The sequence below is a fragment of the Leptonychotes weddellii genome, chromosome 13 (genome assembly GCF_054177405.1).
Source record: "Leptonychotes weddellii isolate Sample4059 chromosome 13, ASM5417740v2, whole genome shotgun sequence".
NCBI lineage: Eukaryota > Metazoa > Chordata > Mammalia > Carnivora > Phocidae > Leptonychotes > Leptonychotes weddellii.
The window spans coordinates 73,471,228-73,485,160 of NC_138381.1; the positions used below are offsets into that span (position 1 = coordinate 73,471,228).

General features: G+C 36.8%; 1 protein-coding gene and 1 non-coding gene across 2 annotated transcripts in view; both read left to right on the forward strand.

Annotated features, from left to right (window-relative positions):
- The first annotated feature begins 6,142 nt into the window (after positions 1–6,142).
- The window catches only part of TMEM116 (transmembrane protein 116), a 50,708-nt gene continuing 42,917 nt past the window's right edge, over positions 6,143–13,933 (forward strand). Inside the window, exons 1-4 of the mRNA XM_081802208.1 lie at positions 6,143–6,226; positions 6,752–6,798; positions 7,457–7,520; positions 13,807–13,929. Of these exons, the coding sequence (XP_081658334.1) occupies positions 6,179–6,226; positions 6,752–6,798; positions 7,457–7,520; positions 13,807–13,929 (282 nt within the window). The 5' untranslated portion in view covers positions 6,143–6,178. The remainder of the gene's footprint in view (positions 6,227–6,751; positions 6,799–7,456; positions 7,521–13,806; positions 13,930–13,933) is intronic.
- On the forward strand, positions 7,235–7,338 carry LOC115941712 (U6 spliceosomal RNA). Its single transcript, XR_004076444.1, has one exon. It is a non-coding gene; the product is annotated as a U6 spliceosomal RNA (small nuclear RNA).

A 13,933-nucleotide genomic window follows, 5' to 3' on the forward strand; every position in this document is an offset into this window, starting at 1 on the left:
TGAAAGCAGAACCCTTCCCCATTTGAGCCTTCAGATGAGACTCAGTCCTGGTTGATATCTTGATTATAGCCTTGTGAGAGGCCCTGAAGCAGAGGATCCAACTAAGCTAAGCTATTGTACTCGTGACCCACAGAAGCTGTGAGATGATAAATGTGTGTTTTAAGCCACTAAATTTGTGGAAAGTTGTTATGCAACAGTAATAGCACATACACACATTTGATAAATGTGCCCACTGTATTTTCTCTCAAGTAATGAAAGTGTTTTACAGAACTGTGCCAAGTCAGAATGCTGATTCACTCCACTAGAAGTCATTTCTAAGTTGATATTTATCAATTAGTTAGCACTCCCTTAGGCTTATTTGTGCAAGAAATGCCCTTAATTGTACTTCCCCTTGGTCTATAGTTCCTTTTTTTTTTTTTTTAAGATTTTATTTATTTATTTGAGAGAGAGAGCACAAGTGGGGCAGAGGGAGGGGGAGAGGGAGAAGCAGACTTCCCGCTGAGCAGGAAGCCTAATGCGGGACTAGACCCCAGGACCCTAAGATCATGACCTGAGCTGAAGGCAGATGCTTAACCAGCTGAGCCACCCAGGCACCCCTCATTATTTTTTTTAAAGATTTTATTTATTTATTCGAGAGAGAGGGAGAGTGTAAGCAGGGGAGGAGCGGAGGGAGAGGGAGAGAGAGAATCCCAAGCAGACCTGCTGAACATGGAGCCTGACGTGGGGCTTGATCTTATGAGCCTGAGATCACAACCTAAGCTGAAACCAAGAATTGGACACTCACCCAGCTGAGCCACTCAGGTGTCTCTCCTTACTTTTATATCATGAAATTTCTCACCAAGTGCTTTGTCAAAATACCATATATACTGTGTCTGGTAATTCTATCCAAAGAGAGAGTGGGGTAGTCTGACATGATTTTTTTATAAATCCATTTTTAGAGATTACTTTTTTTAAATTGTTTAAAAGCACACCTTTTAGATAGTTCATTTTAGAATCTTATTTGGGATCAGTACTGAGATCTTTGACCTACGGTTTTCAGATTCCACCATCCTTTCTCCTTATAAAAATTAAAAATTTAGTTATCACCAATTTTATATAATTTCTAGAAATTTCTACAATTTTCTACAATTCCTAACAATTTTCCCATTTTTACACAAACTCTCGGATTTCATTCAGTGTTTTATTGGGTTAACCTGCAAGTTTTATCAAAGTCCTAAAGTGTAATTTGTTCAGACCAGGAGTGGTGGATTCATTTAGAGCAGTCAGGTGCTCTCTTACAATCTTTATCTTCAGTTCCCTCTTACAATGTTTGTTTTACACTTTTTATTCTAAATATTATTCTTTTCAGTAGGAAAGACAGAAACATGTTATCCATTAATCATTACACCATGAATTTCAGCAAGGGACAATTACTGTATCCCTATAAAATTTTCCTACTTACAGTTTATCCTTTTAAAGTGTACAATTCAGTGAGTTTTAGTATATTCATAAAGTGTGCAACCATCACCACTGCCTAATTTTAGAATATTTTTGTCACCCTAAAAAGAAATCTTGTGCCCATCAGTAGTCACTCCCCATTCTCTCCCAAATTAACCTTCCTAATTCTAGGCAACTACTAATTTACTTTATGTGTCTATAAATTTGCTTGTTTTGGACATTTATACAAATGGAATCATAGAATATGTGGTCTTTTGTGATTGGCTTCTTTCATTTAGCATAATGTTTTCAAGGTTCTTCATGTTGTAGAATGCATCAGTACTTCTTTGCTTTTAATTGTTGAATAATATTTCATTATGTGGTTATAGTACGTTTTATTTATCCATTCACCAGTTGATGGACACTTGTGTTTCTGCCTTTTGTCTTTTATGAATAACAACATTATAAACATTTGTGTTCAAGTTTTTGTGTGGACATATGTTTAATTTCTCATGGGTATATACCTAGAAGTGCAGCTGAGTCATATATGTTTAACCTTTTGAGGAACTGCCAAAGTGGTTGCAGCATTTTACATTCTCACCAGCAGTGTATAAGAGTTTCTGTTCCTCCACATTTTCAGCAACACTTGCTATTGTCTATCTTTTTTTTTAAAGATTTTATTTATTTATTTGACAGATAGCAAGAGCATATTATATATATTAAAATGAGATAGCTATAATAAAATGAGATATTACAAAGCTATAATAAAATGAGATAGCTATAATAAAATGAGATGTTATCTCATTGTGATTTTAATCTATTTCCCTGCTGGCTTATGATGTTAATCATCTTTTCCTATGGTGACTAGTCATTTGTTTATTTGGGGGGAGAAATTTCTATTTAAAACCTTTGCCCGTTTTTTTTTAAGATTTTATTTATTTATTTGACAGAGAGAGCTAGCAAGAGCAGGAACACAAGCAGGGGGAGTGGGAGAGGGAGAAGCAGGCTTCCTGCAGAGCAGGGAGCCTGATTCGGGGCTCGATCCCAGGACCCTGGGATCATGACCTGAGCTGAAGGCAGACACTTAACGACTGAGCCACCCAGGCGCCCTTTGCTCGTTTTTAAATTGGGTTGTATTTTTATTACTGAATTGTAGGAGGTTTTTTTAAAAAGATTTTATTTGTTTATTTATTTACTTATTTATTTAGAGAGTGTACATGTGAGTGGGGGGAGAGGGAGAGAGAATCTCAAGCCGACTCCCTGCTGAGCATGGAGCCTGTCGTGGGGTTTGATCCCATCATCTTGAGATCATGACCTGAGCCAAAATCAAGAGTCAGAGGCTTAACTGACTGACCCATCCAGGTGCCCCTGTAGGAGTTCTTTATATATTCTTTATATAAGTCCATTATTAGGTGTATGGTTTATAAATATTTTTTTCCATTCTGTGGCTTTCTTGATGGTATCCTCTGAAGCAGAAAATTTTTTAAGTTTGAAGAAGACCAATTTATCTGTTTTTTCTTTTGTTGCTTATGCATTTGTTATATCTAAGAAGCAATTGCCTAATAAAAGAGCTACCTTGATGTTACATTAGTTTTTGTTTTTTTTTTTAAGATTTTATTTATCAATTAGAGCTAGAGAGAGCACGGGGTGGGGGTAGGGGCAGAAGGAGAGAGAAACAGGCTCCCCACCGAGCAGGGAGCCCGACATGGGGCTGGATCCCAGGATCCTGAGATCATGACCTGAGCCGAAGGCAGATGCTCAACCTACTGAGCCACCCAGGCGCCCCACATTAGTTGTTTTTTTTTTTTAAGACTTTATTTATTTATTCGTCAGCACAAGTAGCAGGCCGGGGGAGTTGCAGGCAGAGGGAGAAGCAAGCTCCCCACTGAGCAAGGAACCTGATGTGGGACTCCATCCCAGGACCCTAGGAGCATGACCTGATCTGAAGGCAAACGCTTAAATGACTGAGCTCCCTCGGCATCCCAGATGTGACATTAATTTTTTAAAAAAGATTTTATTTATTTATTTGACAGAGAGATAGAGAGCACAGATAGAGTGGCAGGCAGAGGGAGAAGCAGGCTCTCCACTGAGCAGGGAGCCCGATGTGGGGCTCAATCCCAGGGCTCTGGGATCATGACCTGAGCTGAAGGCAGATGCCCAAATGACTGAGCCACTCAGGCGCCCTGATGTTCCATTAATTTTTAACATTATCTTTCCCTGTGTTCCTATTAACTAGTTCTCCATTAGGATATTGTGTGTGTTAAGAGTGCAAACTATTGAAGTCAGAATGACTGGATTTGAATTGATTTGAGTACCACTTGGTAACTCTGTAACCACTAGAAGTGACTTCTTTTTTTTTTTTTTTTTAAAATTTTATTTATTTATTTGAGAGAGAGAGAGTATGAGAGACAGAGAGCATGAGATGGAGGAGGGTCAGAGGGAGAAGCAGACTCCCTGCCAAGCAGGGAGGCCGATGTGGGACTCGATCCCGGGACTCCAGGATCATGACCTGAGCCGAAGGCAGTAGCTTAACCAACTGAGCCACCCAGGCGCCCTAAAAGTGACTTCTTTAAGCCTCAGTTTCTTCGTCTGAAAAATGGGAACATTACTGGGGTGCCTGGTTAGCTCAGTTGGTAGAACATGGGACTCTTGACCTTAGGGTCGTGAGTTGAAGCCTCACATTGGGTGTAGAGTCTACTAAAATTTTTTTTTAAAAATGGGAATATTACTTCTTACCTCAAAGGTTGTGTTGACAATTAAAATGCTTAGCGTAGAGCCTTACACATAGATAGCACTTGATAATTGGTAGATGTTATTACTAGAAATCGTATTTAGGTTTTGCTTAAATAAAAAATATTTTACTAGGAAGGTGTCTTTCTTGACTTTGTATCCACAGTAGTAACTTGCTCATGGTAGAAGTTTAATGAATATCTGTTAATTTAATTGATACATGAAATGTAGTAACCCATTACATTAAGTGAGCTGTGATGTTTCTGAGCTTACTAAGGAGCTAAGTGAAAGAAGAGAAAACTAAAAATAAGTATCACTCACTTCATTTGGGCTTGGGTTAGCCCTTGCAGAAAAGGAAGATGGGAAGATTATGTTTCAAAAGATATTTCAAGGGGGAATGATGCTAAATATACAAAAAACAGGGTACTAATCTAGAGAGAAAAATGGAAAGGTAAATTCCCACATGGGAATTTGGTCAGTGGCATAAGACATTTTAGAAGAGGTGGCAAGAGAGAAAAGTTCTTAATGTCAAGAGCAGCAGACTGATTTGGCATGGTTGTTCCTTGAACAATCTGAGATTGTTCTTGATTGAACAAGAGTCCTTTGTCCAAAAACATTCTCTTATCACTTGGTGAGACTGTCATTAGTCCTCTCACCCTTATTAGATAGATATATGATTAGAGGCCTCAGAACACTCCCTGAGACCTTATGGTAGGGATTTCTGAACCAGAAATCTACTTGTGTTTTTTGTTTATCTAATGATTTTTTAATAAAGATTTTATTTATTTATTTGATAGAGACACAGCAGGAGAGGGAACACAAGCAGGGGGAATGGGAGAGGGAGAAGCAGGCTTTCCACCGAGCAGAGAGCCCGACACGGGGCTCCATCCCAGGACCCTGGGATCATGTCCTGAGCTGAAGGCAGATGTTTAACGACTGAGCCACTCACGTGCCCCTGTTTATCTAATGATCTAAGCAAAGTGGTTAGAGCCTACCTCCAATTTAACTGTTTCCCACCAGAACCTACCTCTATTTAATGATGTCCCTTCTTCTACTCCACACTATGGTGAATAAATGAATCGTATATTAACCTCATATGAATAAATGAATCACATATTTAAATCACTAAATCACTGAACCTATGCAAATGATCCAATTTATGTTATCAATAAATATTTGTAGAGTGTATGAAAGTATAGTTAGATGAAAGATAAATGGTTATATAAATGAAATGTTCTTCCTTCTGCTTTCTCCTTACCATAGTCTTTGTCCAAATTTCACCAGTTCTTCCGAATATTGTTCAAATGATAGGCAGTGTGTATTTTTTTGTATGCAGATAATTTGAGATTCTGGTATTCAGGCCATTTTTCCTACTATGTTATAAGCTCCTGGAAGTCTGGGTCTGTCTCTTATTTGTATCTTCTGTGGCACAATGCTTTATACAGAGTGGTTATATAAACATAAGTATATTAAATGAATCATGTAATTTAATATATTTCTGGTGGGAATTTTTGGTACAGAATATTTCAGATGTTACTATTAAATATGAGATATTAACAACACCTTCTCTTCACAGCTTTTCTTGGTATTATTAAAAATTTATTGATTGCTTTAATATGCAGTCTCTCTTTTCCATCCCAGGCTTTTGTCCCTAAATGGGGCAAGTTTTAAGCAGACCTCCTTTCTTACTTATTTTTCTCTCCCTTTTTTCTGTTCCACTTCTGTCTTGCAGCTCTATTTATCTTTTCACCATTCTCTCTATTTTTTATTATTCCTGTCTCTTCCTCTTCTTACAATTCTTAACGCTTTTTAGAACTTTGTTTCCTTGTCACCTACTCTTTCTATTTTTGTTCTTTCTGCTTGGCTTTCTCCTCCACTTGTCCCCACCTTCTTTCCTTGTCCTCAAGATACAGGGCAGTATTGGTAGGGAGGGGCCCAGCTGGGCTAGGGGTGGAGCCACTTGTTCAGTGCTTCAAGATTCAGAACCTGAGAAGGATTGGGCTGTTTAAGCAGAGCTGGGGCTGAAGTCCCTATGGCCTTCCTGCTGGAGGCTAGCATTCTGGAGGACAATTGGGACTTGGTGAGATTATAAATTGTCTCTTTCTTTTTGCTCCACCTTTTTTCCTCCTTGTTCTGTATTTTTCACTCGCAGTATCTCTTTACTACTTCTTCCTGTTTCTTTATTGCTTACTATTCTATTTTTTCTCTAGCTCTCAGCCGACTATATTTAGTATTTGTTTACCTTTCCTTTTACCCATTCTTTTCACACATCTGTCTATTCTCTCTCAAAATTTAACTTTTCCTGCGTCGTCTTAATTTTATTCTTTCCTTTTTAAATCTTCTCATCCAACTCTCTTTTCATTTAGTCATTTTCTGTCCACCTCTCTGTTCTTTTTATCTTACTGTTTCCAGAGATGGAGCATAAGAGAGGACACAATGAGCCACCTTGCCTTTCCAGAGGCCTTTCTGCTCCTTCTCAGACTTGTAGGGTATTTTGATTAGACACTGAAGACTTTGTGCTCTGCACAGTTAATAAACAGTGAAATTGGAGTAAGGTTGGATATTAAATGTAAAAGTTTTAATTTTACTCTCTTGTTTTATTTAGGTTTTTTCTGCAGTACAGTGGATACAATTTGTTATGGCTACTCTGAGGTAAATTTATTTAATCTCATGTACTATGACTGTTTAAAGTAGTAGAAGCAAAGCTGTAGAATTCTAAAGTTTTCTGCATTTTCCCCCTGGGTATTTGCTTTTACTCTTTAGGGAGAAATGCTGTTCTTTACCATGTTGATATTTTCTGAGTAATAAAATGTAACATCAACAATAACAAAAAAAAACAGATTGAGGAATGACATCTGAAAATCAAAGGACTTGGGCGCCTGGGTGGCTCAGTTGGTTAAGCGACTGCCTTCGGCTCAGGTCATGATCCTGGAGTCCCTGGATCGAGTCCCGCATCGGGCTCCCTGCTCTGCGGGGAGTCTGCTTCTCCCTCTGACCCTCCCCCCTCTCATGTGTTCTCTCTCATTCTCTCTCTCTCAAATAAATAGATAAAATCTTTAAAAAAAAAAAATGAAAATCAAAGGACTTGGTCAACAGGATTGATTTGCAAAATCAGTAGGAATGATACAGAGAAGATTAGCATGGCCCCTATGCAAGGATGACACACAAATTCATGAAGCATTCCATATTTTAGAAAAATGTGCAATTTATTTTACATCTATTATATATCAGTAAAGCTATAAAAAATCATTAGGAAAAATGAAGGAGCCCCAATAGTCCTCTTTTAATGATTATCTTTTATCTCTGTCAGTGTTATAGGCTCAAGTTCACTTATTGCCTATGCCATATTCCAGAATATACAGAAATCTCCAGAGGTGAGCAAACTCTTTTTGTGTTGGATTTGAATGTTGAGTGACTTAGCTTTTGAAATAAATAAGAGAAGTGTGACCATAAATAATGGAATAATTCTATGAATTACTTGTAAATTTGTCATTATGATACATTGAGATATTTTAGACAAGTCAATAGGTTTCCCTTCTAGGTAATTATTTTAACTATAACTTTGAATACTGAGAGATTGCCTACTAAAAAGTACACTTTTTTGCTATTCATTGATTATTAAAGTTAGGAAACAGTTGTTTGAAGCCTCTAGTCACTCTAAGCACAGTATGGTCCTGCCAAGAGGTGAGTTTTCTGATACTGATATCTTGGTAACATTGCTAGTGGGGCTAGGAAATAGCTCAGAGACTTTGTTGTGCAAAAAGTATTAGGTTTGTTGCTCAGGCCTTCTAGGTAATTACAATTTAATGGTGAAAACAGAGTAAAAATACATCCTATGTAAAATTATTCATACCAAAAAGATCAAGTAAAAAAACTTTCCTTTTATTGAGGTATAATTGACAAACAAAAATTATATATATTTAAGGTGTAAACAAACAAAAAACCTTCCTGATTGAGAGAGGACTAGGAAGAGAGATGTATTTCCTAGCTATGAAAAGATTTTAAGAGAAATGTAACAACTACTTCTCTAACCAGGCCAAATGGCACAAAATTAGACAAAATATAGTTCAGGATGTAAATGGGAGAGCTTTTGTATGTGGAAAATGTGATTGGGTTTTATTAGGCCCACTTTAGTAATCAAAATAGTTCTGTATGTTGAACACTTTCTGAGTTCCAAGTATGCTAGGTGCTTTACAAACTTTATCTTATTGGCTCTCATCACTCTCCCATGAGAAGGATGATATTAGCTCCATTTCACAGATGAGGAAATTGAGGCTCAAAGTCATGAAATAACTTGTTCAAATTTTACAGTAAGTAGCAGAACAGATTTTCAAAAGTCCAACTCTTAACTACAGTCCCCCTTCAAATTAAACACAGTATTTAGTATTTATTGTATTCTAGACAGATGTGCTCAGTGTTTTAAATACATTTTTCATTTAATCCTTAAAACAACTCTGTGAGGAGGATATTATTAATCTCATATTATAGTGAAGAAATGGAATCCTAGTAAGGTTGAGGGACATTCCTAAGGTCTTATTTATAGCCAGTAAGTTGTTAGAGCTAGAATTTGAGTATAGGATTGTCTTGTTCCAAAGCCTTTCTCCATATATGCTTTTTAAGCCACTGAAATATGATACCTAATGAAGATAGGATTTTGAATTTCAGACATAGACTGTGACTATGTAAGTAAAACTGGAGAGTAGAAGTCTTGGTACTGTTTTGTCATTGCCTGCCAAAGTAATCTTGGACCACATATCTTTCTGTGATTCAGATTTCCCTAATGTTTGTCTCCTTTGCTGAAATTTGAATTCATACATGATTAAGTTAATAAAGTATTAGTTATGTAGTAGAGAGAGCTAAGCAGAGATTCTCAGTCTCTGCATTATTTATCTGTTGGACTGGATGATTATTTGTTATAGGGGGCTGTCTGCACATTAGGATGTTTAGCAGACTTTACCCACTAAATGCTAGAAGCAAACCACCTCCCCCTACCTTTGAGGTTGTAAAAACCAAAATATCTTCAAATATTGCCAGATGTCTCCTGGGGGAGGCAAAATTGCTCCTGGCTGAGAACCACTGCTCTAAGGTGACTTCTGGCGTGACAATGGGTTAGAGCTTTATAAAGATGTGGGATCTAGTTTCGCCTAGGAGGTGACCTTTAGTTTCTCTGGCTTCAGTTCTCATACCTTTCACATAACCAGAGCCTAAAGGACCTTAGGAACCACTAGTTCACTGGTTCCCACACATTCTGTTTTCTTGGTGTAGGAAAAATTCCAATTTTTCCAGGTTGAGAATGTCAACCATCCTCCAGTTTTCCTTTTTCCTCCATCAAAGAATATTTTTAACAGCAAAAAACACATGGAAGTAATAATCTGAAAAAGTCCAAAATAGTCTATTAAATTAAAAATAAATATGGTAAATTGGAGAAATCCATAGGGAATCTTTGAGGGGACTAGCTGATGAAACAATGACTCAGAGAAGCAAACTGAAGAGAGAAGAAAGTGGCCAGACTAGCCATTGTTAAATAACACTCAAGGCAGATACTTTATTACACTTATGTGACTTAATTTGCCCAAGAAGATCACTTTTGATATTCTTTGTAACCTGATATCATTTGAATAGAAATATTGGGAAGCAGGGTTTTAGAAGAGTATTCCTATGAACCTCACCAGCACAGACTTGGACCCGAACCTCCCCAGGGAAAGCCTTTCACACAATGCACGTCCTCCCTGCCCTACCCCTTATCCTGCTCTTGATTTAAATTAGGTACAAATTAGACATTTTTAAAAAAAGATTTTATTTTTTTATTTGTCAGAGAGAGAGAGAAAGCACAAGCAGGGGGTGCGGCAGGCAGAGGGAGAGGGAGAAGCAGGCTCCCTTCTGAACAAGGAACCCGAAGCAGGACTCGAATGCAGGACCCTGGGATCATGACCTGAGCCGAAGGCAGACACTTAACCAACTGAGCCACCCAGACATCCCTACGCATGTTTTTTAAAAAGAGTTTTTGCTTTCATATTTAGGACTATGTCTTAGGCTTTTATGTGTCTGCCTAAGTACTGCACACTGTGCTTGATTGCACTTTCCTTAAACCATGGGCTATACCGAACCTTTCTTTGTATTACATTCAACATAGTATCTTGTGAACATAGGCAGGGTGAAATTTTTCTTGATTTTAGTAGGTACTCGGTTAATTTTTGTTGTTTACTTGATTGACTTTATCTCCTGTTACTAGAACTCATTGTTTTCCAAGCATGAGTGAAGTTATATAAACCTCTTTTTATCCTCCATTTCCCTGCCAAAGACTTTAGGTATGTTTTAGTGGCAAACAGCTCTCTCTTTATAAGGCTATTTATTGAATCAATGACCATAAACAAAATTACATTCTCGCTCACAAAAGTCTCTTGGCTGCCTTTCTCCTCCGGAGTTTATTTTGTGTTCAGTTTTAATTTTTTACCCATTAACAGTTATAAACTTGTGGAAGGTCATGGGCCAGTAGAATCTGTGAATGTGCCATCTGGTTGGAATTTTAGTAGGCTTACCCAGAGCAAAGGCTATATATGCTAAAAATAATAATAATATCTGATATTTATTAAATGTAGTTTAAAATGTTATTTCACTTGTTTTTGTATCTGTTAGCCAAAGCAACTTGACCATTTACCCCTGTTTGCAAGGTATAGCATCTTAGGTTTCCTCTCATTTGGAAGAGGGGAATTAGAAAACTTCCCTTTTGTACAGGTGAGATTAGTTTTTATATTAGGTAGTATGTGATAATAACCTAAAAAAATTTTGAATTTACTTTTTCTTGTGAGATATATCAGATATGGATTAGAAGCATAAAACTTGTATGTACTGCTTAAAGAATGATTATAACCACTATGGACAAGAAATAGAAATTGTCTGTACCAAAATGCTCCTTACTGGTCAACCTACTATGCTCCTTACTGGTCACAAATCTCATCCTCACTTCTAGAGATAACCACTGTCCCAACTTCTGTGATTATAATTTCTTTGCTTTTATGTACAGTTTTGTCAATGTATGTATCTTTAAACAATTTAGTTCAGCTCATTTTTTAACTTTTTGTAAATGGACTAATATTGTATGTATTTTTTATATAGTTTTGTGATTTGCTGTTTTTTGTCAGTGTTATTTGTAAGATTTATTCATGTTGTGTAAAGCTCTGGTTCATTTCTTTTTCACTGATGTTTAGCATTCTGTATTTTGAACATATCATAATTTATGTATCTGTATTGCTATAAATAATCTTGTCCATGTCTTCTGGTGCACACATGCAAACATTTCTCTAGTGTATTTACCTAATGACGGAATTGCTGTAGGAGAGGCATATCTCCTAGATAATGCCAAACTTTTCCTAAATGGTTGTGCCAGAGGGTATGAAAGGACTCATTGCTTCATGTTTCCATTAATCCTTGATATTGTCAGACTTTAAAAATTTTTACCATGAATGTAGAATTTTTTTTCTCATTGTAGATTTAATTTTTCATTTCCTTGATTACTAATGATATTGGGCATATTTTCATATGTTTATGACCATTTGGATTTCTTCTTAAGTACCTGTTCACACGTTTTGCCTATTTTTTTCTACTGGGTTTTTTTTAATTGCTTTGTAAGAGTTTTTGTTTGTTTTTATTTTTAATATTGTTTTGATACCGGTCCTTTGTCAGTTTTATGTGTTGCAAATAATCTTCCATTTTGTGGCATGTCTTTTTCTTATGGTGTCTTTTGACATATTTTTCTTTTTCACTGGTTGAATTTTTCAATTACTTCCTTTTAGAGCCTTTTTGTTTTGTTTAGGAAAAATTTCCCTGGCCAGAAGTTGAAGACATTCTCCTCTATTATCTAAAAAAATTTTTTTATGGTTTTTGCCTTTCACATTTAGTTATTTAAACCAGTTGGAACTCATTTTTGAGTGTGTGAGATAGAAAGTAGGGGTCCACTTTTATTTTTATCCATACAGACCCCCAGTTGTTGCAACATCATATTTTGAAAAGACTATCCTTTCTCTCTTGATCCAGAAAGCCACCTTATGGGTTGCCTGGCTGGCTCAGTCAGCAGAGCCTGCAACTCTTGATCTCAGGGTTGTGAGTTTGAGTTCCACATTGGGTGTAGAGTTTACTATAATAATAATAACAATAATAATAAAATGAAAATGTTCAAAAAAAGCCATTTCTAGGGGCACCTGGGTGGCTCAGATGGCTTGGGTCATGATCTCAGGGTCCTGGGATTGAGCCTCGCGTCGGGCTCCCTGCTTAGCGGGGAGTCTGCTTCTCCTTCTGCCTCTGCTGCTCCCTCTGCTTGTGCTCTCTCTCGAGCTCTCTCTCTCTGTCAAATAAATAAAATCTTTTTTAAAAAGCCACTTCTATCATGTATAAAAAGTTTTTATTTATGCTTAGGTTTGTTTGAGCTCTGATTCTGTTTCATTTGTCTATTTGCTTATCCCTGTGCTAGGACCACAGTATCTGCACTCTAGCTTTATAATAAGTTTTGCTATGTGTAGGACAAGTCTTCTTTTTCCTCTTTCATTAAGAATGTCTTGGTTATCTTTATATTTTGTATTTCTATATCAGATGTAGAGCCAGCTTGTCAACTTCCACAAGAAAATATGTTGAGATACAGTTGATATTGCATTTAATCTATGTATCAGTTTAGGGAGAACCAACATTTTTGTAATCTTAGGTCTTACAATCCATGAGCATAGTATATTTGTTCACTGTAGATCTCTTTTGGTGTCTCTCAATAAACATTTTATAATTTTCTCTGTAGGCTAACCAATACTATTTTTAGAAATGTGGGAGTAGGGAGGCCAAAAGGGGAAGAATACTAGAAAGTGATAAAGAAGGACAAACTTTACTGATGGGGTCAGAAATTGAAAAGCAGCATATACAATTCATACCGATGTTTTTCCTACTCTGAGTTTTCATTGACAAAATAAGATGAATAAGGTCTGAGGATCTAATGTATAATGTGGTGACTATAGTTGATAACATTGTGTTGTATAATTGAAATTTGCTAAGAGAGTAGAACTTAAATGTTCTCATCAAAAAAAAAAAGTAAATGTGTGTGGTGATGGAGGTGTTAACTTGGGGAAATCCTTTCACAATGCACATGTATATCAAATCATCCCATTGCACACTAAATATCTTACAATTTTTCAATAAAGAAAAGAAAAAGAAAAATGCAAGTTAAACTATATTAAGATTTTAAAAACCTGTTTTTTTTTCTTGAGTCCTTAACCATATCCCAAAACTCAGCTGATGATCTCATTTCCTATTGTTGGATGTTGGCTGTGCAACTAGAGCACTTTTAATTTTCTATTTGTGGTGTGTCTCCCATCACAAAATTCCTTATCTGCCCATTTTTTCCTTTGTCCCTATATCTGAGGAAGGAATATGTTTATGAGGAAGAAGTTCCAATGCTAGTCTATCCATGAGTAGTCTGATTCCAGGACAATTGGGATAGTTGCAATTATGTATTCCTGCCTACCTGGAGTATTCCTTTACATTCCCCACAACCACCAATGACAGAGACCCCAGAAAAATGGTGCCCAGATTTTTACTAGAAAGGTATAACATAAAAATAATTGATTGTTACATTCTCCTAGCTACATCATTTATGAAATGAGGCTCTTGTTGCTTTGACAGATAAGGCCACTCTTTTATCTGAGCTTCTCTGACCTTCTCCTGGGGATATGCTGGCTCACTGAGGCACTTCTTTATGGAACTTCAGCAGCCAATAAGGACATTGTCTGCTATAACTTGCAAGCAGTTG